Source organism: Convolutriloba macropyga, chromosome 5, assembly GCF_964194025.1.
Source record: "Convolutriloba macropyga chromosome 5, txConMacr16.3, whole genome shotgun sequence".
Lineage (NCBI taxonomy): Eukaryota > Metazoa > Xenacoelomorpha > Acoela > Convolutidae > Convolutriloba > Convolutriloba macropyga.
This window is the reverse complement of record NC_134472.1, coordinates 19,487,627-19,515,131: the sequence shown is the minus strand read 5'-3', so window position 1 is coordinate 19,515,131 and position 27,505 is coordinate 19,487,627. Positions and strand designations below refer to the sequence as shown.

At 34.9% G+C, this 27,505-nt stretch overlaps 1 protein-coding gene across 7 annotated transcripts in view; it reads left to right on the top strand.

Moving 5' to 3' along the window:
• The window catches only part of LOC142339202 (transient receptor potential cation channel subfamily M member-like 2), a 143,300-nt gene that overhangs the window by 60,670 nt on the left and 55,125 nt on the right, over positions 1–27,505 (top strand). For 6 of the 7 annotated variants that reach the window (XM_075389029.1, XM_075389024.1, XM_075389027.1 and 3 more), the window contains 9 exons: positions 1,600–1,706; positions 2,257–2,394; positions 7,191–7,235; positions 7,338–7,358; positions 8,404–8,533; positions 8,891–9,089; positions 24,506–24,731; positions 25,223–25,353; positions 25,549–25,720. In XM_075389029.1, the coding sequence (XP_075245144.1) occupies positions 1,600–1,706; positions 2,257–2,394; positions 7,191–7,235; positions 7,338–7,358; positions 8,404–8,533; positions 8,891–9,089; positions 24,506–24,731; positions 25,223–25,353; positions 25,549–25,720 (1,169 nt within the window). The remainder of the gene's footprint in view (positions 1–1,599; positions 1,707–2,256; positions 2,395–7,190; positions 7,236–7,337; positions 7,359–8,403; positions 8,534–8,890; positions 9,090–24,505; positions 24,732–25,222; positions 25,354–25,548; positions 25,721–27,505) is intronic. The other variant, XM_075389026.1, reaches the window with a different exon arrangement.

The window sequence follows — 27,505 nt, the reverse complement described above, 5'->3', positions numbered from 1 at the left end:
GTAAACTTAACCGTATCATTTTTGAATAGCATTTTTGGGTCTGGTTTTGCTAGTCTTTTTTGACTCGCCGGCCGCTGAGTTTTTAACATGTAATGAAACATCACTTAGCCCACAGACTGCCGGACAGCAGCAGCAAAATAGACTGTTGAGGCCATAGAGTATAAAAAGACTACCGAGATCAGACCAAAAAAATTCGATTCAAAAAGTGGTAGGGTTCAATTTACCGTTCATTTTTTTTAATTGCTCTCAAACAAAGTTTGTAGCATTTTTTTTAATTGCTCTCTAATGAAGTTTATAGCAATTATATAAGTCCTGTCGGTCTGTTTTATGCAATTTTTCGCTTGACCGATTTTTCGTCTGACCTATTTGACTTTTCGTCCTCAAAAACGGGGTAAACAGGTAACTCCCAGCAGGAATTAAGTGGTGTGAGAGCTTTTCAGCTCACTGGTCTCCAAGTATGAGATTCAGAGAAACTGTTTTGGAGACTTGTACTTATGGTGTGAAGGGCGATACTTATGGTTTGAAGAGCGGTTGTATGAGGTTAACCCCCCCCACACACACACACAAATTAGCCCCCTCTTACTTCACCCCCCCCCCCCCCCAATCCCGACCCCTGCAAATTGTTCAGGCCGTAAGAGCCCCATGCAGCCAAAAACCGCTCCCCCCACCCCCCGCCGCTTCGCTCACCTCCCGCCCGTTCAACTAAGCTAATGCTAGCCTCACTAAACTGTGGCTAGCTACTGACTAAGCCAACTGCACACCGGTCGTTAGAGAGCAATTCGCTCGACGTTAGTCGATTATGTTTCAAATTTTCAGAATTGTAGAAATATGACTCTTTCCTGAGTTGGTCATTGGCGGTGTCGATAACAGGCTCGAGTAATCTGTCGTATCAATCAAAAAAAGACCCATTTTTCTTGGCAACAGTTTTCTAGTACTGGAGAATATGCTGTAGTTAACGATGAAGGAGTAATAGTCAAGTTGGGAAGGACGTTTTAAAAATTTGCATCCAATTGTGGTTTAATTTCCTCATCTCTTATTTAATTTTTAGGCATTAGAGTTTGATGGTTTGGTCTTTGTTTTTCGTTGTATACTTCAATCTGCCGGTTCCCCGGTAATTAAATGAAAGTGTGTTATATCCTCAGAGTTCAATGGAGCGTATGCTGATTGACGTCAGTTTTAAGCTTAATACTGTCCAGCTTCATAAGCTCAATTGAGCTGAAAATTGGCTCCAAAAATTAAATGCACACTAGTACACAAATCTTTTTTGACTCTTTGAAACTGTCATTTTGTGTTTTCTCTTCTTTTTTAAATGCAGTTTCAGAATAAAGTGAAAAGTGTTCATTTTTTCGGCAATCGGCCGGCAGTTTACAATTCTCACTCCTAAATTAGTATATCTCTTCGCTAGATTGATCAATTCATTGGAAACTGTTAATCATGTACGAGTCATTGTTTAAGTTGTTTAAAAACAAAACCGATAATATCCGAGACCGATGAGGCAGACAGGCAAAGCACACATTGTTTTGTTTATACATGAGATTTTTTCATCGAAAAATTAATTTCCAATAATAATTTTGTTAGAAGATTAATGTCTTGTTTTAGTGAGTTCCAACAAGTTTGAGCAGCTGAAACTAGCTCTGGCCTGGAATAGACTGGATATTGCCAAGTCGGAAATCTTCTCTGACCAGACTCAGGCTAATGTCATTGGGGTAAGATTTAGTTTATAATATTTTCTTTTTTATTGTGGAAAATTTGATCTGTATTTTTTACGGTTACACATGTTTCATGCGTATTTAAAAAAAACATTTAGAGTATTTCAATTATGGTGCAAGCTTCGTGTTTGAGATCTTTGGTTTTGTGGCTTCTGCAGAGGACTTTACAGAGTATATCCCGGCTTGTTTAGCGTGGTTCGATTTTACAGACCCGTCAACTAGTAAAAGTTTTGGGGTAAAGTTTCGTTTCGGGATTATAATAGGAAAGAGGATTATAATACCACTTTAGTAATGGTGGAAGTGGGTACCTTACCTGGCGAATCATTCCTGTTCTGGCATACCGTCACCACTTCTATCATTAGTCACTTTTGTGGTACAAATGTCTCTTATACGCTCTCATAATCCCAACCAGACCGAAATACATGGTTACATCAGCTCAGTAGAATATGAGGCGTTACGTCATTGCTGAAGCTTGACCACGACTGTATATAGACCAACATCTAAAGTTCTAGCTTTTTTATATAATAAAACTTAGAAACTGTTTCAGGTGAAAGAGTTACAGCTAATGATGTACCAGGCTGTGCTACAGGCTAAAGTTCCCTTCATTCAACTGTTCATTGAACACGGGGTCATTTTGAAAGAGTGGCTCACACCCAAGATACTACACGAACTATACGTCAAATCTGTACGTAATCCTCTCTCTCTCTCTCTATCTATGTGCTTAAAACAATGATTTTTTGTGTTGCGAATAACACAAATAGGATCTATACGGTTTCGCCCCTCAATTTCGGATATGACCCCCAATAATAATTTATGTGAGACAGTTTATATTGTTTACTTTGTAAAAATAGCCCCTTTGATGATGGCGTAAAAATTTTAGCTGGGAGGAGAGGGGGGACAGAATAGATGAATAGATCCGATCTAGTATATAGTTATGCGTTGTGTGTAAAGTTTTTCAAGCTTGTTCTCGTTTTCAGACTACCGGACCAGTAAGTGTAGATTTTAAATAATGCATCGAGCAACAATTTTTGGATCTATTCTGTTTCGCCGGTATTTTAGCATGCGTTACTATGGAAAAATTAGCACGTGCGCCTGGGAGGAGTAACAGTTATGTGCCCTCTAAGCTGGGGACCGAAACACAATAGATCTCAATTTTTTAAGCTTTATAATCTCCGAGGATCTAGCTTCGTTATTGAGATAGATTCTTGATGCAGGTGCTGATATTTAGATTCATCTTCCGTTGTCTGAACATTATGACATGGCTATGTTTTGACCTTGTTGCCCGAAGTTGGATGTGTGATGTTAATAATAATAATGGTGCAAGTTGGTGTGATGTGTGGCTAATATTGAATTCTGAGTTCATCAACTGTTTGAGAAGCACATCCCATCGTTCTTTCATCCATTTTTGTGGACTTAACATTTTACATAACGCTTTTCGCAGTGTATTCTTGATTTTGCAAAGAAAGTATTAAACAGATAATGGTCTGTCTACAAGATTTGTTTTCGTTTTCAGCTCAGAAGTCAATTTAATCTGCAGATTACCTATTGCATGCTATTGTATCCATTTTGTTTGCAATGGCCGCCGAAAGTATTTAATGGTTGTCTGTTTTCAATGGCTGCCCAAAAGAGTTTGTTTCCTGGCTTGGAAAATTTGTGCCAAGTTGGTTTTGATTGAAAGCAATCATTAAAAAATCCAAAAGTTAGTTGGTAATATAAGACAGAGTTGCACGAATAGATTAAGTGCAAGAAACTCACAAAATATAGAGACTAACTGCAACTGCAGCCGCACGATAGAATTGTTCTCTCATTGTAAAAATGAATGCAACATTTTTAAATTTTCAAATTATCTTAATCAATTCTAGCACAAGAGGACTTCTGTGATACGTCCATGAGCACTTGTATTGGTGCTCTGTCTTTTTGATTGCTCTCGAACGAAATTTGAAGTAATAATTGTAAACGTGTTTGTCTTTTTATGCAAAGTTTTTTTAAGTAAAAGTGTTTGTCTTTTTATATCCTGTTGGTTGAGAGCAGTTCATCCGACGTTAGTCGATTCATGTTCCCTTTTCACAATCCTTTTTTTCACGAATGCTATTAAAACGCGATAGTATGCGTGTTTTCTAATGGTGCATTACTGCAATCGTATCATTTCGGGAATGAGCAGCTAACTTTGACAGCTTTCTGTGTACCATGTAATCAGTAGAGCTGGTTCTCTAGGAAATAGAGTTGGAGGTTGTTCTTATAATTAACTTAAAATGCACATAATTTTTTGGATTCTTTTTGTATTGACAAATTTTGGTTGAGGTCTGTTCAGAGTCAAAGTCAAATTTTAGAGGTAATTTTATAATGGAGGTAAGCTAATGCGAAAGACTTTTTCAAAGATTTTCTTTCAAAACAGATCTTTGTTTTTGGAGCGAGTCTTCTTTTTCTCTTGCCACACAAATAACCACTGTTTTCTCGAGCTTTTTTGATAGGATCTTCATGCAATTGCGAATAAAAGGTTGCTTATGTCTTCTATTTTAATTATTTGTTTGAAGCTGACGGTTGTCATTACCTCAATAGCATTTAAGCTATGATTGAGTATTGTTGATTTGCAACTTGGCGGAGTTAATTAATTGCTCTCAAACGAAGTTTGTAGCAATTATATCAGTCCTGTCGGTCTTTTTTATGCAGTTTTTCGCTTGACCGATTCTTCGTCTGACCCATTTGACTTTTCGTCCTCAAAACGGATTAACAAGTAGCGCTCAGCGGGCATTAAGTGCTCTTAGAGCCTTTCAGGTCTGTTTCAGCTCAAACTGTTTTTGAGACTTATACTTATGGGTTGTAGGGCGTTTCTTAGAGGTTGATGTAATAGAATGGTTTTCAAGATTTAAATATCACGATTTTAAGCAAGTTTTTAAAATGTTTGCGATTTCAAGTTTTTTTTAAAAATCTCTTTGAATTTTTTCCGGCACCAGGGGCCCTGGGAACTCCTCCGGGGTTTGATAATAAGCTGCTGCATAGTTTCTAGGTTTGATGGAATGGTGATTAATAGCCGCCCTCATCTTCTCAGCCGGCTATTATAGCGCTCCTATTTTTTTTTACTTCGTCGAACTTTTTTTCGCTTTACCATTTTGCCGCTTTTTCAGCATTTTGCGTGAAATCTTTTTGACTTCTCTAGGCTAGTTTCTCTCTCCTCTCATTCTGCTAAAAGTGAATTTGAACATCAGTTGCTCAGCAAAGCAATTCAAAATGAACAGAGTCAGAATAAAAAATTGAAGTCAGAAATAGAAACGCGATAAACACATATAGCCCAATTTTAGATGCCCGCTGTTTGAACGTCGTTCCTATAAGTCTTAGTTACCATCTCTTATGCCTTTTGGTATTGATAGTAGCCCCTGTAGCCTCTCTCTAAGAAACAGAAGTATGTTCAACGACGAAATGCCATCAAAATAAATCGGACTTATTTTTTGTACAGAAATCTTTTTTTTTCGATATCTTCTATTCTTTCAATCTCAATCATGCTTAATGGAATCAACAGTGGCTATTTTCCGGCAATCTGCAGGGTATGTTCTATTTGCAATATTTATATGACTCCAGTTTTAGTAATTTTTGAATAATGTTTAATTTTTCTTTCAATCTTTCAGAAAATTATTATCATATTCCAAGTTTATGGATCTTTATGAGCCAGTGAAACTATTTCAGGCTTAAAACAGGGATACTGGATACTCTCTTGAGACAATGAAGTGGATTTGAAGATATTAATATCTTGAATTTAAGCAAGATTTTGTTAAAATTTGCGATTGTTTTCAAAATGTTTGAATATTTTTTGTCCTTTTCTGAGTTTAACGATCATTACTGGCCAACAAAGCTTTTTAGATTTTGCAGATGGCTTTTTGACAGAATCCCAGTGACCAAAAAGGGGTTTGATTTTTTTACTGCGAAATCTGGAAATTTTTCTTTTCAAATTTTGCCTTTCAGTTTTTTTTTCTATATGATTTGTTTACTAACAAGGCTAGAAAACTAGAAGCTGCAGAGTTGAATCCCAGCATGAAAAATATTTCAAGCTCTATTTCTCTCTCTCTCTCTCTCTGTCGTTTAGATTTTCTTTCCTCTTTTCGTTCACCGTTTATCTCTCTCACTCTATCTCTTTCACTCTCACACACACTCTTTGTCGATGCCACACTTCAGCTGCTGTTTTGTGGCGTAATGTCAGCATCTATTATCCTCGTTAACGCTGAGTTATTGTAGAAATGTTTTATCATAAATGACTTACAAAGCACTTTTTAGGAAATCATTGTTAATTGCTCTCGAAAGCAGTTTGTAGCAAATATTTTAATCCTGTTTGTCTCTTTATGTAATTTCTCGCTTGACCGATTTTTCGCCTGACCCATTTGACTTTTCTACTTCAGAAATGGGATAAAGAGGTGGAAACGATAACGACGTTTCTCTTGCCTGCTAGATTTGCAAAGTCTGTGCCTATATTTTCAAATGAATAGACTTTTTGATGGTTTCTTGAGGCAAGGCTTTTGTATGCATTATTTTGACTACAGACCTCTTAAGTAGTAACTATGCCAACTCTTAGTTCGGATATTTTTGTTGAGTTTGTTTCTTAGACTTTACAACAAAGTTTTTGAGCTTCCGGAAACGTACGCATTGTTTTTTTTCAGTTAGGATTTCAGTTTTGCTGTAACTCTGGTCAGTTTTTCGCATAGTTTCCAGAGTTCTTCCGAATACGTTTGGTCTCTTCACTATCAATTGACTGCCTCATCTGACTTTTTCACTTGTTTTTACCGCAAACTTTGTGAATTTTTGCGTAGTACGTCGTTTTGTACTTGCTATGACTCTGTTGCGAGAGATTATGAGTCATTTTTTAATTGTTTCTTCGCTTTTTGCCAAGAGTAGCTATTTTGCAACTGCATTCGGTTTCTTCGTTTTTCGGATCTTTTCCGTTTGTGCCCCCCACCTTAGTCGGCGCATATAATTTGCACCCCCCCTCCCCCGACTCACGTGCAATATTTTTACATAATGATTTACTATGTAACTATTTGCTCTGTAACTGGGGGGGGGGGGGGGGGGGGGTAAACTGAAAAGATCCCGTTTTTCGTCGTCGGAAGTCCATTTTTTGTTTGTTTTTTTTTCACACCGGAACCCCAAATGCAGTCCAATTCAAGTTCAAGGTTACTGTTGGAGCTTTTAGTTCTTTTCAAGCTTCACTTGATCGCTTGTTCAGCTTGTGATAACAAATAAGGGGTCTTTCGCATTATAGCCCCCTCCCCCTGTTATGGTATAATTGCCATGATTGGGGCAGCCATAGGTTATGTGACCAACAAGCTGGGAGGGGGTATATTTAGCCGCCGCCAAGTGGTTAAATATTTGGATACCAATTTATATGAATCAATTCACCTATCATCATTTGAAGATTTAATTTGCAATGATAGTTCATATTTGCTGATCATTGTCAATTGCTTAACGCTTTTATATACCATGTTTTTTTTGTTTTAGTTCGCTAAGTCGGGATTCTTGAAGAAATATCTCAATCAGAAAATGGTGAGTACTCTCAAAATTTCAATCGAAAATGAATTTGTTTAATCAAAATTGTTTCAGCTCATCGAGCGTTTAATTAACTGATTGTTAATTGTGGGTATTTAGGAAGAGCAAGTAAGAGAACAGGTATAGTGCTTTTCAATGTTTTAAATGTCAGTCCAACAGTGTTAGTTGCCGCATTAATAATTGCTCTTAAGCAAATTTTGAGGCACATATTGGGGTCCTGATGGTCTTTTTATGCAAATTTTTGTCAGTCCAATTTAACATTTCGTCCTCAGAAATGGGAGATACTGGCAGACAACGAGGGAATTATGTCTCTGTGTAGCTCTTAGATCTTAAGCGGGCTCGATGTGTAAGTCTATGGTTCACCCAAATGAGGCACATATTGGGGTCCTGATGGTCTTTTAATGCGAATTTTTGTGAGTCCAATTTAACATTTCGTCCTCAGAAATGGGAGATACTGGCAGAGAACGAGGGAATTATGTCTCTGTGTAGCTCTTAGATCTTAAGCGGGCTCGAAGTGTAAGTCTATGGTTCACCACAACTCCTGGTGGGGCATAAACTCATAACTTAAAGGACTATTTTCGTAGTCGTGGATGCGCTATGCATGGACACTAGCCTTCCTTTGTTTTAGTCAACTAATCGGGAGCTAGAACTACCAAATTCGTTTAAGAGCAATTCAACACTAGCGTCTGTCGGTTATGTTATTTACTGTCGATTACCAGTATATGTATACATAAACTGCTTTTTAATGTAACTCTCATTACAACATATCACAATATATTAAATACAAAATCTTTTGAAACACATTACAAATCAGTTGCCACAACAATGGCGCTGCTATTCCAGCTGGCTTATTTATAGTCGCCTGCAGACCAGACCCTGTTTAGTTAAATTTTTGTAGCTGGAGTCCTAGCGACTACAGACCAAGAAAAAACATGGTGAAATTTTGTTTCGGTCAAACTTTATTGTTCAAAGTTTATTTTGCTTATCACCTAAAACTGTGATGAGACCAGTTTTTGGTAAAATGTTTGAACAAAAGATTGAGTTTTTCACGGCCAACTTGGCCGAAGATGAACACAATGTCATCACTGAGGTGTTTTAACGGGTTTTCAAAATTTGTGTCTTTCCCACTATGGCTTCAAAATTCAACCTTTGCTTTGCCTTGAAGGGTAGTGGAACTTTCCGACTGAAGATGATTGGTGAGATTCTGCGTGACTTCATTAGTCCCAACTATATCTCCCTCTACTTTGACGAGAAGTACTCCGACTTAAAGGGACCCAATTCAAAACCAGATGAACGTAAGGACAATTCAGTTGAATTTTTGTCTATTGGGACCAAGCTGAGCTTCAAAAAATGTTTTAGAGAGCGTTTATCTCACATGCAATAATTTATGTTCTGAATGCATTTGTAAATGAAATATTGCTAAAATATCAGTCAGAGAAGGCCATTTATTACCAAAGATTCATTTTCGATTGTCTTGCAAGCTTTAAGAAAATGACAAACTATTTTCTTTCGGTTCTATCTGTCGGCCGTAAGCGCCGTAAATTCTCAATTGAGCGTCGTGAAAAAAGTGTCAGATTTTTCATTATACTATTTTGCTTTTAACATTTAGCATAAAACTAGCGGTAAATATTAAATTGTTCTTGTTTTTGTAGCCTTCAGCAGTGCCACGCGTGAGCTCTTCATCTACTCGATGCTTCTGATGCGCTATGACATGATGAGGTTTTTCTGGGAGGAGGGAACTGAACAGATTGCAGCGGGACTCTTTGCCAGTACTATCCTCAGACGCATCGCACTTCACCCTCTTCTCCGAAATGATGTCGACCAACAGGAGAGGCTTGCATTCCATGCTGAGTACGTTCAGTCAATTATTTGGAAACTTTTAAATAGCCGCACAGCGATAGCTGGGGCTATTATTGGCCTTCTCTTGGTTTTTCACAATTCAAAGAATTTGAATTGAATTGGGGCGCTGTCTTTTTTTAGCACCCAATACGGACCCTGTCTTAAGATATGTTCACACATTCATGATTTTTGAAGTCAAATTGGAGTAGTGATTTTGGTCACGCCGAAACAGGAAGTGGAGCGAAAAAGCGAGTGGTTTTTTTGCGGCGTGAAATTTTTTTGCTCTAAATTTAAAGCAGAGTGAGAAAACGGTGTTGGAACAAAAGTTCGCTTTCTCCCTAGTGGTTTTTTGTTCACATGCGGCAATTTCACTTTAATTTTTAGAGTTTTTTCGATTTTTTGGATCGGATTTTTTTCTTAATGGTTTTCCCAATCCATTCATAGTCCGTTCTAGGCCTAGTTTTCTGTTTAGTCAATGAAAGTTCTTGGAATTGTACGTCAGGACTTGCCCTGCTATGTTTTTTATTTCGTCGGCAAGATTTTTGTTACGACCATATGACGTCACAGCCACTTTTTGTTCATTCGTTCATGCAATTTCAATTGAATTGCATGCGTGACGTCATTTGTCGCTCTTAATGGAGCGAGGTTTTTTGTTCATTCGCGTGATTAAATTTTTTATCACACTTGACTTACCTCACTCTCAAAAATGACTTCCTCACTTTGAAATTGACTTTTATTTACTTTATATCAAAGAGATAAGGTCAAATGGGTGTGTGTTATTCTAATTGAAGGTTATTTGAGACCAGCTAATAGAGGCAGCAATAACTTAAACAGATTTTCAATCAAAATACAACAGATCAGCCTTCAATGAAAACACGAATTTTTTTTGCTCGGTCTTTTTTACTGTTTTTTTTAGACTGCAGATCTACGAATCTATTGCGGCTATTTTCTGGCAATCTGCCAGCTATTTTCATTTTTCTGGGTATCGAGACAAAATAATCAATGACAAAATACTCAATATGACCAAAATGCCCAATAATTTATCCTAATGTTTAAACTAACAGAACGATTATTTACCATAATATTTTCTAAGTGACATAACTTATAATGTATCAAAGTTTTTTTTTCATAGCTGCAAAACTTTAAGCTGAGCTTAATTATATTGCTTTGTTCCTGTTTTTTAACTACTTGAAGAGAAGTATTGGTTTTCGGTCGGTATTCTATTTAAGGTTTTCTACAGGAAGTGAGTAACAAAAAGTGAAAGTGATAGTAACTAAAACGCTGTTGTGAATAATTTTTTGAGATAGATAAGAGTCTATTCATGTACCGCAATTTTTACATGACTTTTTGACACTGAGAAATTTTTCACCGTGTAGTGCATATAGTAGGCCGATTTCAGCCATTTTTCGCGCATTTGGTCGATTCTTATTGCTTGTTTTAAACATTGAATGTTGTTGGATTAGACGATCAAAACTATCTAGCTCTAATCATTTTTTAAGAGTGTTTTTGCGTGTCCAATACTGTATTTTAAAGTGCGATTTGGCACTGATATTCTAGGTTTTGTTAATTGCTAGATTTTGTTAGATTTTTTTACTAATTGCTCTCGAACGAAGTTCGATGCAATTGTTGTAAACGTGTGTGTCTTTATTTGAATTTGTTGCTTCAACTGTTTTTGCGTTTTGTTTTAGAACATTATTGACTGATTTTTTCAATCTTTAGTTCTTGATTTTTGAGTGGTCTAAGTTGCTCTTGTTGGTAAAAGCGACTGTGAGCGAAAGAAAATCAAAGTCATTATAGCTGAGTGGTTAATGTTTCCGTCAAATTTTTTTACCCATAAAAGCTGCACCCTCATAAAAACTGTGACCAACCGTTTGTCAATCGCGAAGGACCTGCAATAATTTCTTTTCCGTCATTTTTTATATCACTTATTGTCATTTTTTGATAGCAGCAAAGCGATAACTGGGTCTTTTATTGGCCTTTTGTTTGGTTTCTCGTCGTCAAATTTTGTTTTACGTCCATATGAAGTCATGCTTACTTCAAATCTGCCTTTTGTTTTTTACTAATGCAGTTTCGACGGATTTGCTTTCGTGACGTTTCTTCACTCGCAGTGAAGCGAGTGTTTTATTCACTCGGAATTTGACTTTAATTCAAAGATACGAGGTCAAGTAAGTGCCTGTCACTCTAATTGACGGGTATTTGTGGGCCGCTAGTAGAAGCAACAACAAGTTAAACAGATTCTAATTCAAAATATAGGATCTCAGCATTTAAGGAAAAGACTTTTTTAGGTCTGTTTGCCCACTATCTTTTCGAGACTGCAGATCTGGCTGCACTTCTATTTTCTTGCAATCTGCCAGCTATGTTTTATTGTTTTCTGAGTTTTGCATTTTTTCTTTTGTTTCTTTTTTAACGAATTGGATTTTGTATCAATCTTTTTTTCCCTATTTTTTCTCAAGACGTGTTCAGGCTAGGAACCTTACAATAGAAGTTATCCATTCCCCTAGAAACGATAGCCAATTTTCTCTCAAAGTTTCTCCTTCCTGCTAGGTTTACGAAGATTTTGTATATCTTTACAAATGACTGTAGTTTTTGATGGTTGTTCAGGCGAGCCTTCTGTATGTATTAATAATAGCCGCTGTCAGCCTCTCAGAGTTTATTATATAGGCGCTCTCCTTTTTTTTACTGCAGCTCTAATGTAGTAACTCTGCCAACTCTTAGTTCGAATATGTTTTGTTTATTTCTTGGACTTTACATCAGAAATTTGAGTTTGTGAGCTTCGGGAACCTTGCCCATCGTTCTTTTTTTCAATTTTTTCAATTAGAATTTCAGGTTTGCGGTGTTTTGTTCATTTGCGTGAATAATTTTTTGGCCAGAAAGAAGTTCATTTTCTCAAATGCGACTTTCCTCATTTTTAACTTAACTAAACTTTATTTCAAGGATATAGGTTCAGCAGATTGTATGTCACTCTAATTGAAGGTTATTTGGGAGGAGAGAGGAGAAGCAGCATTAAATTATGCAGCAGATTCCTAAGCAACTCATAACGTCTAAGGAATTAATAAAAAAGAGGGAATTTTTGCTTTTTAGTTCTGCTGATTATCTTATTAGACTGCAGATCTACCAAACTATTTTGGCTATTTTCCGCCGAAATAGTGTTGTAATCAGCATGGTTCTGAAGAATTGCAGGAGAATTAATTGTTATCTGTATGTTAAATTAAAAAGGATTTTAGAAAACAAACGTTTGCAAAATTCTTTATTCGTACCTCTTCATTGTTATTCTGTAGTTTTATTATTTGTTTTGAGCTCCCTTGAAATCCGTTAGAAATGTTTGGTTTTTAGCAGTAAATTTGTCATCAATCCAATCATTTGTGTATTCGGGTTTCAGTAACTTTTCTTTATTTTATTTGTTTGATTTTTTGTTTCGTTATCTTTATGTAAGGGATAATTTGCTCGCTCATCAGTAAGTTACTTGTGGGCATAAGTAGTAGTGGAAAGCGTTTTTTGGAGCTTGGTTTCGAAGTTCAAGTAGTGCTTATTTCTTTATTAATAGCCGCACAGCGATGGTTTTTTTATATCGCCATCATGATTTTTTTACGACCATATGACGTCACAACCACTGCAAATCTGATTTTTGTTCATTCGGTCATGCTAGTTCAACTGAAGTGCGTGCGTGACCTCATTTTCACTTTAAGAGGAGTTTTTTTTGTTCATTTGCGACTTACCTCACTCTCAGAAATGGCTTCATCACTTTGAAATTGACTTTTCTTAAATTCAAAAAGATAAGGTCAAGTGAATGTGTGTCACTCTAAATGAAGGTTACTTGAGAGCAGCTAATAGAGGCAGCAATAACTTATACAGATTGTTAATCAAAATATAACATCTCATCCTTTAATGAAAAGAGTAATTATTTTGGTCTGTTTTTTAAACTATTTTTGAGACTGCAGATCTACGAAGCCATTGCAGCTATTTTCTGACAATTTGCCAGCTATGTTCTGAATTGTTTCATTCGATTGGGTCAGTTGAATTTTTGTGACATATTGTTTTCAGCTCGTCAACAAGTCCTCCTGTGAAAAAATAATTAATAAAAAACTATTTGTTGTCAAGTTCTACAATTGAAGCAAATTTTTTTGTGTGGAATGGTTGTGTGCTGAAAGTGCTCTTCGTTTGAATGATCATTTTCTGCTTGATTTTTGAAGAACTAGCGGTATGAATTGTCTACCAAAATCTGAGGTTTAAAAGCGCTGTTTATATCTGTCAGTGCTGTTTTAAGTCGATTTTTGAGAGCTGCCAGAATTAAAACCTACAGTTTGTGTTTTCTCTAACTCACATAGCGTTTAAATCATTCCTATTATTTCATTCATAAAGTGTTACATTTAGTTTTTATTGTTTTTGTCAGGAAGTTTTTTCTGTTTGATATTTATTTAGGTTTACGTTCTTATTAATTCTGAAAACTTCGATGCGTTTCGGAAATCACCCGATTTTGTTTTTCGCTTCGTCGTCTGGTGCTACTCGTCTGGTTTACATTTGTTCATACAGCAAAGCTGAAAGCCAAATTTTCCGACCAGCTTATTTTTCTCAACTAACGGCCGTATTCTACGGAACGCAAGTCTATTTCGCAGCTATTCCGGCAATCTGCTGGCTGTTTTTAAAATCAAATTTTAAATGTATGTAGTACATTTGGCCAAGCTTCGTGCACCCTGGCCGCGCCTCGGCGGCCCATGGGAATTTTAAATGTGATAAAATTTGCTATTAATACCGAGCGCTAATTTTTATCAGATTTTTGAACGAAATGATCAAAGGGGAGTTCCGTATTACTGCATTGGGTTTTGTTTCACACTGTTTTTTTCGTCATTGGGAAAATTTCCATGTAACCCCTTTCCTTTATTCATTTCATTACACACAGAAATCTGTACAGGTAACTGTGAAGAAGCGTGGTTTCCGCGTTACCTTATAAAAATAGGACTTGGTAACTAATTCGATTGATTGATTGATTGCAACTAGTTTGCGGCGATCATTTTAAACGTCTATCTTTTTGTTCTGACCCCACTTGTGGGGGGGGGGGGGAGGAACTATATACTCAAATGGGTTTTTTTTGTTCAGTCAATTTTGGCCGATCGATATATTCATCGCAGAGAAATGTGAGCGGTATCATTAGACAGCTGGTCCAGCGTAAAATTCAAAATGAAAAAGATTTTTTTGTTTTTCGTTTTTTTTCGAGGAGTTATCGAGGATAGAAGTTTTGTGTGAACACGGGATATTTGTTCACTTTTAGTCTGATTTCTCTTCACATTAGGACATTTTCTATAAAAATAGTATTCTAAACTTGAATTTCTTGCCAAAAAATGAACCAATTTTGTGTTCCTAATAGACTAAAGGCGATAAAAAAGACTAGTTTTGGTCTCATAGGGAGCTTCAATATCAAAAAAATTCGGAATCTATTTGATAGCTCTTTTTTATAAAACTTTTCTACTTTTTTTGCTTTTTTCAATCACCTAGAGACAAGTCACTTTTCATACCGAGGTTCCGTTAATTACAAACCTGCTTTTCAGTCGAATGAATCCCAATGAACAAAAAAATCGTTTTCAGGGAATTGCTCATGTTTTTTTTTAAATTCGACTCTGAGTTTTTGTCATTTGAAATGAAATTTTGAATTTTTTTGAGGTTTTACTTATTTTTTGGAGTCTAATGGCATGGACTCATTGGAAAACAATGCGATTTGTTGCGTAAAGAGATTAAGTGAGCATATCTGGTGCTTTGAGTTGACAGCTAATGGCTGTTGAATCTTTAAAAATAATTTCTTCGAAAATTTTTTCGAACATTAACCAATCGTAAACTTATTATCGTGAACTGTAAGTCAGTCTCTGTGATGACAGCATCCTCTTCCGTCCTTCTGTAACCAAATTTGATCTAGCTAGCTGTTTTATCTTCTAACTATTATCAATGACTTCAATGACGCAAGATTTCAAAAAGGTTTAAAATTTTTTTCGGATTTTTCTGTATTATTGGTTACTTTTGAAATCTTATCACATTATCCTAAAATTGACAGCTCCTATTGGCTTAAAGGAGACGTTCAGTGGATCACAGATAAATTTTTCAGAGAAAAGCTTATGGTTTCAAATGGCTTCGACCTTTTCTTCTCGCACGTTTCTACTGAATTTTGTTTTCGCCTGTTTTTGTTATTGTTTTCATAGTCATAAGACTTGTTGTGATGTCTTATTGATCAGCTACGCATGACAAACATCCCCATCCTCCCAATGCAGCATATTTGAGCGTTCTTATTAACTTCCGTTGAAATTTATTGAATTTAATGGCTGTTAAGAATTTGAGAATAATTCTTCGAAATATTTTTTGAACATTAACCAATCGTAAAGTTTTCGGGACTTGTTAGTCAGTCTCAGTATTGACAGAACCCACTTGTTTTCTACTGAAATTGAAATAAACTTTGTTGGCGGTTTTTTCTAACTAATGATTATATGACTTCAATGACACAAGAATTCAAAATTTAAAAAAATTTTTTTTTGGTATTTGCTTGTTATTGGTTACTTTTGAACTCTTATCACATCCAAATATTATACACATTATTCAAACATTATTCTAATTCCATTGGCTTGGAAAAGACATTCAGTGGATCACAGATAAACTTTTCAGAGAAAAGCTAATGTTTTAATTGGCTTCAAAATTTTCTTCTCGCACTTTTCTACTGAATTTTGGTTTCCGCCTGTTTTTATTGTTGTTCTCATTGTCTTAAGACTTATTTTAATCTCTTATTGATTATCTATGCATGACAAACATTTTTCTCTGCCGTCGTGTTATTTCTGAGCGTAGGTTTTGACCTCCGTTAAGGGCATTTGAGTTTAATGGCTGTTAAGACTTTTAAAAAAGTTTTTCGAAATTTTTTTTGAACATTAACCGATCCTAAACCTTTTTTCGTGGACTGTTGGTCAGTCTTAGTATGTACAGGTTCCCTTTAAATTTCTAGTGCAGCCAAGAATAATCTGTTTAGAGGTTTTATCTTCTACCTATTAGTTTAAAACTTCAATGCCACTAATTTTCATATTTTTTATTAATTTTCGGGTACTTTTTCTTATTTTTGGATCCTTTTGAAATCTTTTTACATTATCATAATACTGATAGTTACCATTGTTTTAGGAAAGACGTTCACCGGATCATATATAAAGTTTTCAGAGAAGAACTTATGATTTAATTTGCTTCGACACTTTCTTCTGGCACTTTTCTACTGAGTTTTTGGTTGTTGCCTGTCTTTTTTGTTGTTTTCATAGTCTTAAGATTTATTGTGATCTCTTATTGATTATCTATGCATGATAAATATCTTTTTTCTGCCATCGTGTTATTTTTGAGCGTAGTTTTTGACCTCCGTTAAAAGCTTTTAAGTTTAATGGCTCTTGAGATTTTAATAGTTTTTCGAAAGTTTTTTGAACATTAACCGATCCTAAACTTTTTTTTGTTTACTGTTAGTCAGTCTTAGTCGTCAATAACATGTTTTATGGCCTTATTGACAAAATATGAACGGCAAACAAACTTGTTGTCCCATGGAGGCATCGTTTAGCGTGTTTAGTGGATTCCGTTGAAAGCTAATGAAATTAATGGCGTTTATACTACGATTTTTCTCCTATATTTCGTGGTTCTAATGTATTTGTTCATATTTGATTTCTGGGAATTATATTGATAAAAAAGACAAATCCCATTGCTTTTTAAAATTAATTGAACATTTCTCGCTCATTTTTTTCTTGAAAATGCTTTTTGCCTGTTTTTGTTCTTTAGGTAGCTGTAAGTTGATGACAAGTCTCTTAAACTTGAAGTTGAGGGTTGAATTATTGACGTTACCCGAATAAGAGTGTCAGTTTATAGCCCTTAGTATGGTCAGTTTATGATATACTTTTTCAAAACTTTTTCAAACTTTTCAGTTTTTGTTGTTCTTTTCGTCAAATGGTAACTTATTTTCATTAATGAGAGGTTACATCCAATTTCTCGTATTTGGAAAATAACATTTATACTGATATTATTTGTCACCGCTGCTTTGTTTGTTGGACAATATGCGTTTTTATAAACGTTTTTTGAGTAGTCATTTTTTGCGTTTCTAATCTTCTTTCAGAACAATCGCGTAGTAACCGCTCCAAATGGTTTACAAGTCTGGCCAAAATAAATTTATTTAATCTTTCAGTTTTATTCCTGTAGCTGAATTAGTAGAATTAAGAATTGAATTAAAAATACATAATATTCGGATAATAGCTAATGATTTTAATGGTAGCAATAGTTTGTTTTCGCAAATCGTTTCTAATTTTTTAAGTTTTCCTTTAGTTCGTTTCTAAGGCCCGTTTCTACCCGAGAACAAGACGTTTTGGTTTTGTAATAACTTTAGTTATTTATCAAAGATTATTTAGTTAAAATTTAGTGATTTTTAAGACTTTTGAAATTTCTTGGTTTAAAAAATGTTTATTAATTTTTGAATTTCGCCTCATTGATCGTTCTCTTTGTTGAGTTGTAACATAGTCTAATTAAGAAAACTTCCCATCCGCTATATAGTTAGGAGAAATTAAGTTTGAGTAGTTAAGGCTTTATCTGACTGCATTTTGACGTTGTTACTATGTGCTTTTAAATTTAGATATTCAGTTTTTGCCGTGAATTTTTTGTTTTTGCTAATTTTTTGGTTGTTTTTTGTCTCGTAGTCTCTTTGAGGTCAGATCTCATTTGCGCTGTAATAAGGCATGGCATTATGTAATTCAATTAGTAGATAGGTTGTGTAACGATTGTTTTAAACTCAAACATCTATTTTTGTTATTTCTTCATTTGGTTGACAATTAAGTCGAAAATGTAGATGAGCTCGGGTCGGAACATCATGTGCGAACGCACATTAACGAGCCGCCTCGTTTGTGTTTTCTGCCCAAACAATTAGAATTTTCGATTGATTTTTCTCTTCTGACCGCGTGAGTTTTGTGAGATCTAGTTTGATCTTGCTTACAATTCGACGCAGTTTACTCCTGAATTTTATTTGAAAAAGCGCCAACTTTGGTTTTTTTAAAAAAATTGCCCCGATAGATTCTCGGCTGGATTGTTATTGCACACTTATAGAGCTGCGAAGCTTTAACTTGAATAGCTATAATAGCACTCCAATTTCTTTTGCAATTCAAAGATATGAATTGTATTGTGTGCTGTCTTTTTAATGATTCGCAGAGGAATACTGGTGGAGCGTCTTTTTACTCGTTTAATTTGAGCAACATTGAACAGAAGAGCGAAGAGAGTGGTTTTATAACAACGCCTCATTTCGAGGCAATGAAAAATGCTTAGATAGGTTTTTTTGTTCATGTTTTCCTTTTCCAAAGTATTTCTTTGTTTTAAATCATTTTTTCTTTCTGAAGTGGTTCCACTAGTCTGGATTAAAAGCTATCAAGGTGTTTTCTGTACATTTTTGCCATCTTGGGGGTGGCTATACATAAGTTTACTCGTTCTTAATTGATATAGCGATTTTGAAGCGTTTTCAGAAATTCGAGGCCAAAATTTTTCTGTTTCCAAGCGGGTTTGAGTGACAAGCATATTTTATTGGATGCTTTCCAGTACAGATTGATTAATTTTTTGTTGGTGTTGGCTTCATTAACTTTACAGATCTGACAAAATCGGAGAGAAAAAGTTGACAAATCTTGACTAATTTTCACAATTATCTTCATGAAATTTGGCTGTTTCTGTTAGGGTAATTTCCTGTCTTAAATCCAAAATATTTTAAGTCGGGACCTATTTTTTGGTATACTATTGGTGAAGGCATTTTTAAATAAAATGAGATTTTGTAAACTTGTGTATGATTTTTTTCTTTTGAGTATCTGTTTCAGATCCTATACCAGGACTTGAAATTTTTTGCAAAAGAATTGATGGTAACTGTTAGAGACGCTTTGTTGGCATTGTTAGAGAAAAGTAGGTTTGATTCTGAAAGGCTGTTTGGGGGTCTCGTATTTTTACTTCTTGGGTCTAGAAAGTTGGTGTTGTGCACTCTGAGGAACTATACGTTCCATACTATCTTGAGATATAATTCAATTTTTCGTAATGAATGTCTGGGAGAAACAAAACTTTAATGGTTTTACTTATTTTTTGGAGTCTAATGGCATGGACTCATTGAATAACAATGCGATTTGTTGCGTAAAGAGATTAAGTGAGCATATCTAGTGCTTTGAGTTGACAGCTAATTGCTGTTGAATCTTTAAAAATAATTTCTTCGAAAATTTTTTCGAACATTAACCAATCGTGAACTTATTATCGTGAACTGTAAGTCAGTCTCTGTGATGACAACATCCTCTTCCGTCCTTCTGTAACCAAATTTGATCTAGCTAGCTGTTTTATCTTCTAACTATTATCAATGACTTCAATGACGCAAGATTTCAAGAGGGTTTAAAATTTTTTTTCGGATTTTTCTGTATTATTGGTTACTTTTGAAATCTTATCACATTATCCTACAATTGACAGCTCCTATTGGCATAAAGGAGACGTTCAGTGGATCACAGATAAATTTTTCAGAGAAAAGCTTATGGTTTCAAATGGCTTCGACCTTTTCTTCTCGCACGTTTCTACTGAATTTTGTTTTCGCCTGTTTTTGTTATTGTTTTCATAGTCATAAGACTTGTTGTGATGTCGTATTGATCACCTACGCATGACAAACATCCCCATCCTCCCATTGCAGCATATTTGAGCGTTCTTATTAACTTCCGTTGAAATTTATTGAATTTAATGGCTGTTAAGAATTTGAGAATAATTCTTCGAAATATTTTTTGAACATTAACCAATCGTAAAGTTTTCGGGACTTGTTAGTCAGTCTCAGTATTGACAGAACCCACTTGCTTTCTACTGAAATTCAAATAAACTTTGTTGGCGGTTTTTTCTAACTAATGATTATATGACTTCAATGACACAAGAATTCAAAATTTTAAAAAATTTTTTTGGTATTTGCTTGTTATTGGTTACTTTTGAACTCTTGTCACATCCAAATATTATACACATTATTCAAACATTATTCTAATACCATTGGCTTGGAAAAGACATACAGTGGATCACAGATCAACTTTTCAGAGAAAAGCTAATGTTTTAATTTGCTTCGAAATTTTCTTCTCGCACTTTTGTACTGAATTTTGGTTTCCGCCTGTTTTTATTGTTGTTGTCATTGTCTTAAGACTTATTTTAATCTCTTATTGATTATCTATGCATGATAAAAATATTTCTCTGCCGTCGTGTTATTTCTGAGCGTAGGTTTTGACCTCCGTTAAAGGCATTTGAGTTTAATGGCTGTTAAGACTTTTAAAAAAGTTTTTCGAAATTTTTGAACATTAACCGATCCTAAACCTTTTTTCGTGGACTGTTGGTCAGTCTTAGTATGTACAGGTTCCCTTTAAATTTCTAGTGCAGCCAAGAATAATCTGTTTAGAGGTTTTATCTTCTACCTATTAGTTTAAAACTTCAATGCCACTAATTTTCATATTTTTTATTAATTTTCGGGTACTTTTTCTTATTTTTGGATCCTTTTGAAATCTTATCACATTATCATAATACTGATAGTTACCATTGTTTTAGGAAAGACGTTCAACGGATCATATATAAAGTTTTCAGAGAAGAACTTATGATTTAATTTGCTTCGACACTTTCTTCTGGCACTTTTCTACTGAATTTTTGGTTGTTGCCTGTCTTTTTTGTTGTTTTCATAGTCTTAAGATTTATTGTGATCTCTTATTGATTATCTAAGCATGATAAACATCTTTTTTCTGCCATCGTGTTATTTTTGAGCGTAGTTTTTGACCTCCGTTAAAAGCTTTTAAGTTTAATGGCTCTTGAGATTTTAATAGTTTTTCGAAAATTTTTTGAACATTAACCGATCCTAAACTTTTTTTTCGTTTACTGTTAGTCAGTCTTAGTCGTCAATAACATGTTTTATGGCCTTATTGACAAAATATGAACGGAAAACAAACTTGTTGTCCCATGGAGGCATCGTGTAGCGTGTTTAGTGGATTCCGTTTAAAGCTAATGAAATTAATGGCGTTTATACTACGATTTTTCTCATATATTTTGTGGTTCTAATGTATTTGTTCATATTTGATTTCTTGGAATTATATTGAAAAAAAAAGACAAATCCCATTGCTTTTTAAAATTAATTGAACATTTCTCGCTCATTTTTTTTCTTGAAAATGCTTTTTGCCTGTTTTTGATCTTTAGGTAGCTGTAAGTTGCTGACAAGTCTCTTAAACTTGAAGTTGAGGGTTGAATTATTGACGTTACCCGAATCAGTTGGTCAGTTTATAGCCCTTAGTATGGTCAGTTTATGATATACTTTTTCAATCCTTTTTCAAACTTTTCAGTTTTTGTTGTTCTTTTCGTCAAATGGTAACTTATTTTCATTAATGAGAGGTTACATCCAATTTCTCGTATTTGGAAAAATAACATTTATACTGATATTATTTGTCACCGTTGGTTTGTTTGTTGGACAATATGCGTTTTTATAAACGTTTTTTGAGTAGTCATTTTTTGCGTTTCTAATCTTCTTTCAGAACAATCGCGTAGTAACCGCTCCAAATGGTTTACAAGTCTGGCCAAAATAAATTTATTTAATCTTTCAGTATTATTCCTGTAGCTGAATTAGTAGAAATAAGAATTGAATTAAAAATACATAATATTCAGATAATAGCTAATGATTTTAATGGTAGCAATAGTTTGTTTTCGCAAATCGTTTCTAATTTTTTAAGTTTTCCTTTAGTTCGTTTCTAAGGCCCGTTTCTACCCGAGAACAAGACGTTTTGGTTTTGTAATAACTTTAGTTATTTATCAAAGATTATTTAGTTAAAATTTAATGATTTTTAAGACTTTTGAAATTTCTTGGTTTAAAAAATGTTTATTAATTTTTGAATTTCGCCTCATTGATCGTTCTCTTTGTTGAGTTGTAACATAGTCTAATTAAGAAAACTTCCCATCCGCTATATAGTTAGGAGAAATTAAGTTTGAGTAGTTAAGGCTTTATCTGACTGCATTTTGACGTTGTTACTATGTGCTTTTAAATTTAGATATTCAGTTTTTGCCGTGAATTTTTTGTTTTTGCTAATTTTTTGGTTGTTTTTTGTCTCGTAGTCTCTTTGAGGTCAGATCTCATTTGCGCTGTAATAAGGCATGGCATTATGTAATTCAATTAGTAGATAGGTTGTGTAACGATTGTTTTAAACTCAAACATCTATTTTTGTTATTTCTTCATTTGGTTGACAATTAAGTCGAAAATGTAGATGAGCTCGGGTCGGAACATCATGTGCGAACGCACATTAACGAGCCGCCTCGTTTGTGTTTTCTGCCCAAACAATTAGAATTTTCGATTGATTTTTCTCTTCTGACCGCGTGAGTTTTGTGAGATCTAGTTTGATCTTGCTTACAATTCGACGCAGTTTACTCCTGAATTTTATTTGAAAAAGCGCCAACTTTGGTTTTTTTAAAAAAATTGCCCCGATAGATTCTCGGCTGGATTGTTATTGCACACTTATAGAGCTGCGAAGCTTTAACTTGAATAGCTATAATAGCACTCCAATTTCTTTTGCAATTCAAAGATATGAATTGTATTGTGTGCTGTCTTTTTAATGATTCGCAGAGGAATACTGGTGGAGCGTCTTTTTACTCGTTTAATTTGAGCAACATTGAACAGAAGAGCGAAGAGAGTGGTTTTATAACAACGCCTCATTTCGAGGCAATGAAAAATGCTTAGATAGGTTTTTTTGTTCATGTTTTCCTTTTCCAAAGTATTTCTTTGTTTTAAATCATTTTTTCTTTCTGAAGTGGTTCCACTAGTCTGGATTAAAAGCTATCAAGGTGTTTTCTGTACATTTTTGCCATCTTGGGGGTGGCTATACATAAGTTTACTCGTTCTTAATTGATATAGCGATTTTGAAGCGTTTTCAGAAATTCGAGGCCAAAATTTTTCTGTTTCCAAGCGGGTTTGAGTGACAAGCATATTTTATTGGATGCTTTCCAGTACAGATTGATTAATTTTTTGTTGGTGTTGGCTTCATTAACTTTACAGATCTGACAAAATCGGAGAGAAAAAGTTGACAAATCTTGACTAATTTTCACAATTATCTTCATGAAATTTGGCTGTTTCTGTTAGGGTAATTTCCTGTCTTAAATCCAAAATATTTTAAGTCGGGACCTATTTTTTGGTATACTATTGGTGAAGGCATTTTTAAATAAAATGAGATTTTGTAAACTTGTGTATGATTTTTTTCTTTTGAGTATCTGTTTCAGATCCTATACCAGGACTTGAAATTTTTTGCAAAAGAATTGATGGTAACTGTTAGAGACGCTTTGTTGGCATTGTTAGAGAAAAGTAGGTTTGATTCTGAAAGGCTGTTTGGGGGTCTCGTATTTTTACTTCTTGGGTCTAGAAAGTTGGTGTTGTGCACTCTGAGGAACTATACGTTCCATACTATCTTGAGATATAATTCAATTTTTCGTAATGAATGTCTGGGAGAAACAAAACTTTAATGGCATTTTTCTGAGCAGTGTCAGTGGAAAAAACTTTCAGTGGAAAGTACAAAATAAAAATGGTAGTAGAAAGTGTCTTATTGTGGTCAAAATTTTCATTTTTGTTTATTGATCCAGATATAATTCAATCTCTCCTAGAAGAAGTTGCCGTAGAGCTCAGTTTATATGCTGACATTGTTCGTCTAGCTGGTAGCGTCAGCTTTTATTATTGGCAGCTTTTTAGTTGGAGTCGTTTCTTGTTACAATCATCTTTTCCCATAATGGATATATTTCCAACTTTCTCACTAATATATTAGAAAATAGTTTGAAATACATCTCAATGCGGTAATGTTGTCCACATACAACTTCATAACAATGCACACAATAGAATCATCAACACTCGCTTTTCTTGTTTCCGCGAGATCAAAATCACCACTCAAATTTGAATTCCAAAAATCATTAAAATGTAAGAGTTGTTTTTAAAATGCATAGCCGGAAGATTTCCAGAAGCTACTTGAAACGTCGGACCTTCCCAAGGAGAACCTTCTAACATTATTTTTGGCTAGAAACAATTTTTCTCGGCCTCGAAAAAGTTAAATAAAATATCTGCCTAAGAAATTAACACCCGAGAAAAATTCGTCCAGCTATGTTTTTTTAAGATCAGCTCACACATTTTGATAATTTTTGGGATTCAAATTTGAGTTGTAATTTTGATTTCGCCGAAACAGGAAATGTAGAGAAAAGCGAGTATTAATGATTTTGTTGTGTGCATTGTTATAAAGTTCTGTACAGACTATATTTAGCTCGTCGACTATATTTGTATACTGTCCTATATACTGTCCTAATAATTTTAGTGAGAAAGTTAGAAATATACCCATTATGCTTGTAACACAAAGAAGTCAAGCCTACTATGATATTAGAAATGCTAACTAGAAATGACAATATTACAGCAATTACGAGGAACTAGCTATTGGAATCCTTAACCAGTGCCAGGAAGACAATGATGAGCAGACACAGAAGATCTTGATCAGAGAGCAGCCCTCATTTGCCAAGTTGACCTGTATTGACTTAGCTGTAGTCGCGGACAGCAAGCGCTTCATTGCACAGACTGGCTGTCAGAGTTTGCTCAATTCCATCTGGATGGGTCGCATGCAGCCCTACAACTCTATGACTACTGTAAGGGCTCATCAACAATAACTGTAAAATTGTTTGCAGTATCTCTTAGTTACCAATTTAGAAACATAGGAAATTAGCCGGTGCTTGTGGCGCAAAAACAATCTGACACCTAAAAGAATTTTGGGAACTGTTTTTTCCACGCTATATTGTAAACCTCTATAATTGATTTTCTTTAAAAATCACGAACAGATAAATGCAAAGTTGTGCTTTAGTTTGTTCACGCGTGGTAATGAAAACAAATATATTCTTCACGTGGTGAAAATGGTTCTGAGTCTTATTATAATCAGTCCAATAAGATTGCGACGCAAGCGCAAACGTTTTAAAACTGTAACTGGTGCAAGAACAAATGGTATAAAACGGAACAGGCATTGGCATACAAATGCTTTTTGGCGAGGGTCATTTTCATTCTCTATGCTTTTCGAACTTTCATTTTTTAATGTGTGATTGATGTCTTTGAATGTGTGCTATCAATACAGTTTTTCAATTTGCAGTTCATTTTGGCGCTCTTCTTCCCTCCCCTCATTCTGACGTCCATCTACTTCACCAATGACGTCAACCCAGATCAGAAAGCAAGGGGGATTGACGGGGGACAGTCCAGGGCCAGAGCCAACACTCTCAGTGGGTAAGTCCCTGTTTTCGGGTTTAAAGCAAATATTGATTTAAGCAAAAATATACTTTTCGACTTATGAAGGACTGAAACCTCTTGAAATAACACAATGATTTTATAGGCAAAGGCACCTGTTCTGTTACTGAGAACAGGACAATATCGATAGGGGTGCAGAAACGGAAAAGATCCATATTTTATTCGTACTTTCAGGAACCCGAAGCGTTCGGGGAGCATGCGACAGGGCAATAGGGCTCAGACCCTAATGGACAACTTCAACGACGACTCAAACCTCATGATTGGGAGGACTGGAACCAGACTGACGTATATGCAGAGAATCATCAAATTCTACAACGCACCCATCACAAAGTTCTCTCTCAATTTTGTAAGTTGCTAATTCACTTTCATCTATTTTCATCGCTTTTTTGCGTAAAGAAGAACTTGAGATAGTCTCAGTTGCTCGGAAATGTTCTTTAGCCCCCTCTCCCGACCTTAGCTCATTCATATTGTTTAATAGCCGCCGTCAGCCTCTCAAACGGCTATTATTTAGGCGCTCTCCTTTTGTTTACAATACAAAGAATTTGAATTGTATTGGTGAACTGTCTTTTTTTAAGATCTGATCTGTTCACGCTTTTTTCGGCTTTTTCATGTCAGTCAGAAGTCAAATTACAGTGGTGATTTTGGTCACACTGAAATAGTAAAGGGAGCTAAAAATCGATTAGGTTTGAGGCTTGACTTTTCTCAAAATATTTTTAATGACTTTGCCACTATTTGTTGTCATAAAATATTAGTGAATTTTAGATTTTGCCCCCTTTTTAAACTATCTGTTGTCTTATCTATTAGTACAATCAATGACAGGTCTGATTGGTTGCTAATGCGCCACAAAAGAACCTAATTGATGGCTAGAGTTATTAGCTAGTGGTTTTTACGACTTTGACTCTACTTTTTTCGAAAAAAATTTTGATTGAATTTTTCAGTTCTGCAAGTATTTTTTGTACTTTTTGATGTCTTATCATTTAATCTCATTGAGGACAGGTCTCTGATGCTGCTAATAGGGGTTACGTTTATTGATTGAACTGTTTTTGTTCAAAGCTAGTGCTTTCTGTGACGTTGAGGCTGATTGTTTTCAATAATAGTTATCGAATTGTTTGAGTTTGCGAGTTTTTCTTTTCAACTTTGTCGTCTCAACTTAGTCTCATTATCGACAGGTCTCATTGATTCCTAAAAAGGCTTCAATTAAAGCAAGTCATTTCAGTTCATAGCTGTTGCTTTTTGTGACATGGTCATTTCAGTTCATAGCTGTTGCTTTTTGTGACTTGTACGGTTGTTAGTTTTTCAGAAAAAATCTTAGATCTTAGTGATTTTTTTTTAGTTTTGCTACTATTTGTTGTACTTATTGCCGTCTTATCACCTAATCTCATTGATGACAGGTCTCAACGGTGGTTGTTGAGTACTCAAATAATTGATGTAATTTTATCCTCCAGTAGCTGTTGCGTTCTGTGACTTTTACACTAAGTGTTTTCAAAATGTTTCAGTGAATTTTTTTGCGATTTTTGATTAATTTTGTCTTATTATTTAATATTATTAGTGAGAGGCCTCATCGACATTTAATGATAGGTTGCCAATGAGAAATAGAGGAATATAATGGTGTTGTTTTATTGTGCATAGTCTCATTACTAACAGCTCTCATTTTTCCTTTTAAAGCGGAGTTAATGATTGTCAGGTCATAAATTAATACAGTTGTTTGAATTGTATTTCAGGACTTGTCCTGCTATGTTTTTTAATGCGCTTTACCTTTTGATTACGTTTTTATATTTAGAAATCGACAATGTTTGGATTGGTGAAAGCTTGACCATAATTAGTATTCAAAGTTTTAAAAAAAATGATTTGGGTTCATAATTATGGCATTTGATCCATAATTTGTGGCTAAATTTTGCTGCAATTTTACAGAGAACATTTTTCGTTCTTCTTTTCCTTTCTCTTACCTCAGTTTTCTCTACTTGAAATTTGTGTGCTCGGTTTTTCTCTCAAAGGTTCAACGAACTAAAACTATATTATCGCATGGGATTTCGCCAAAAGTTGTTTTACTCAATGTGAAAGTCTTATCACCTGCTTTTCTGGTCAGATACTTCTTCCTTGTTCTTTTTCATTTTCTTGTTTTAAAGTGGTT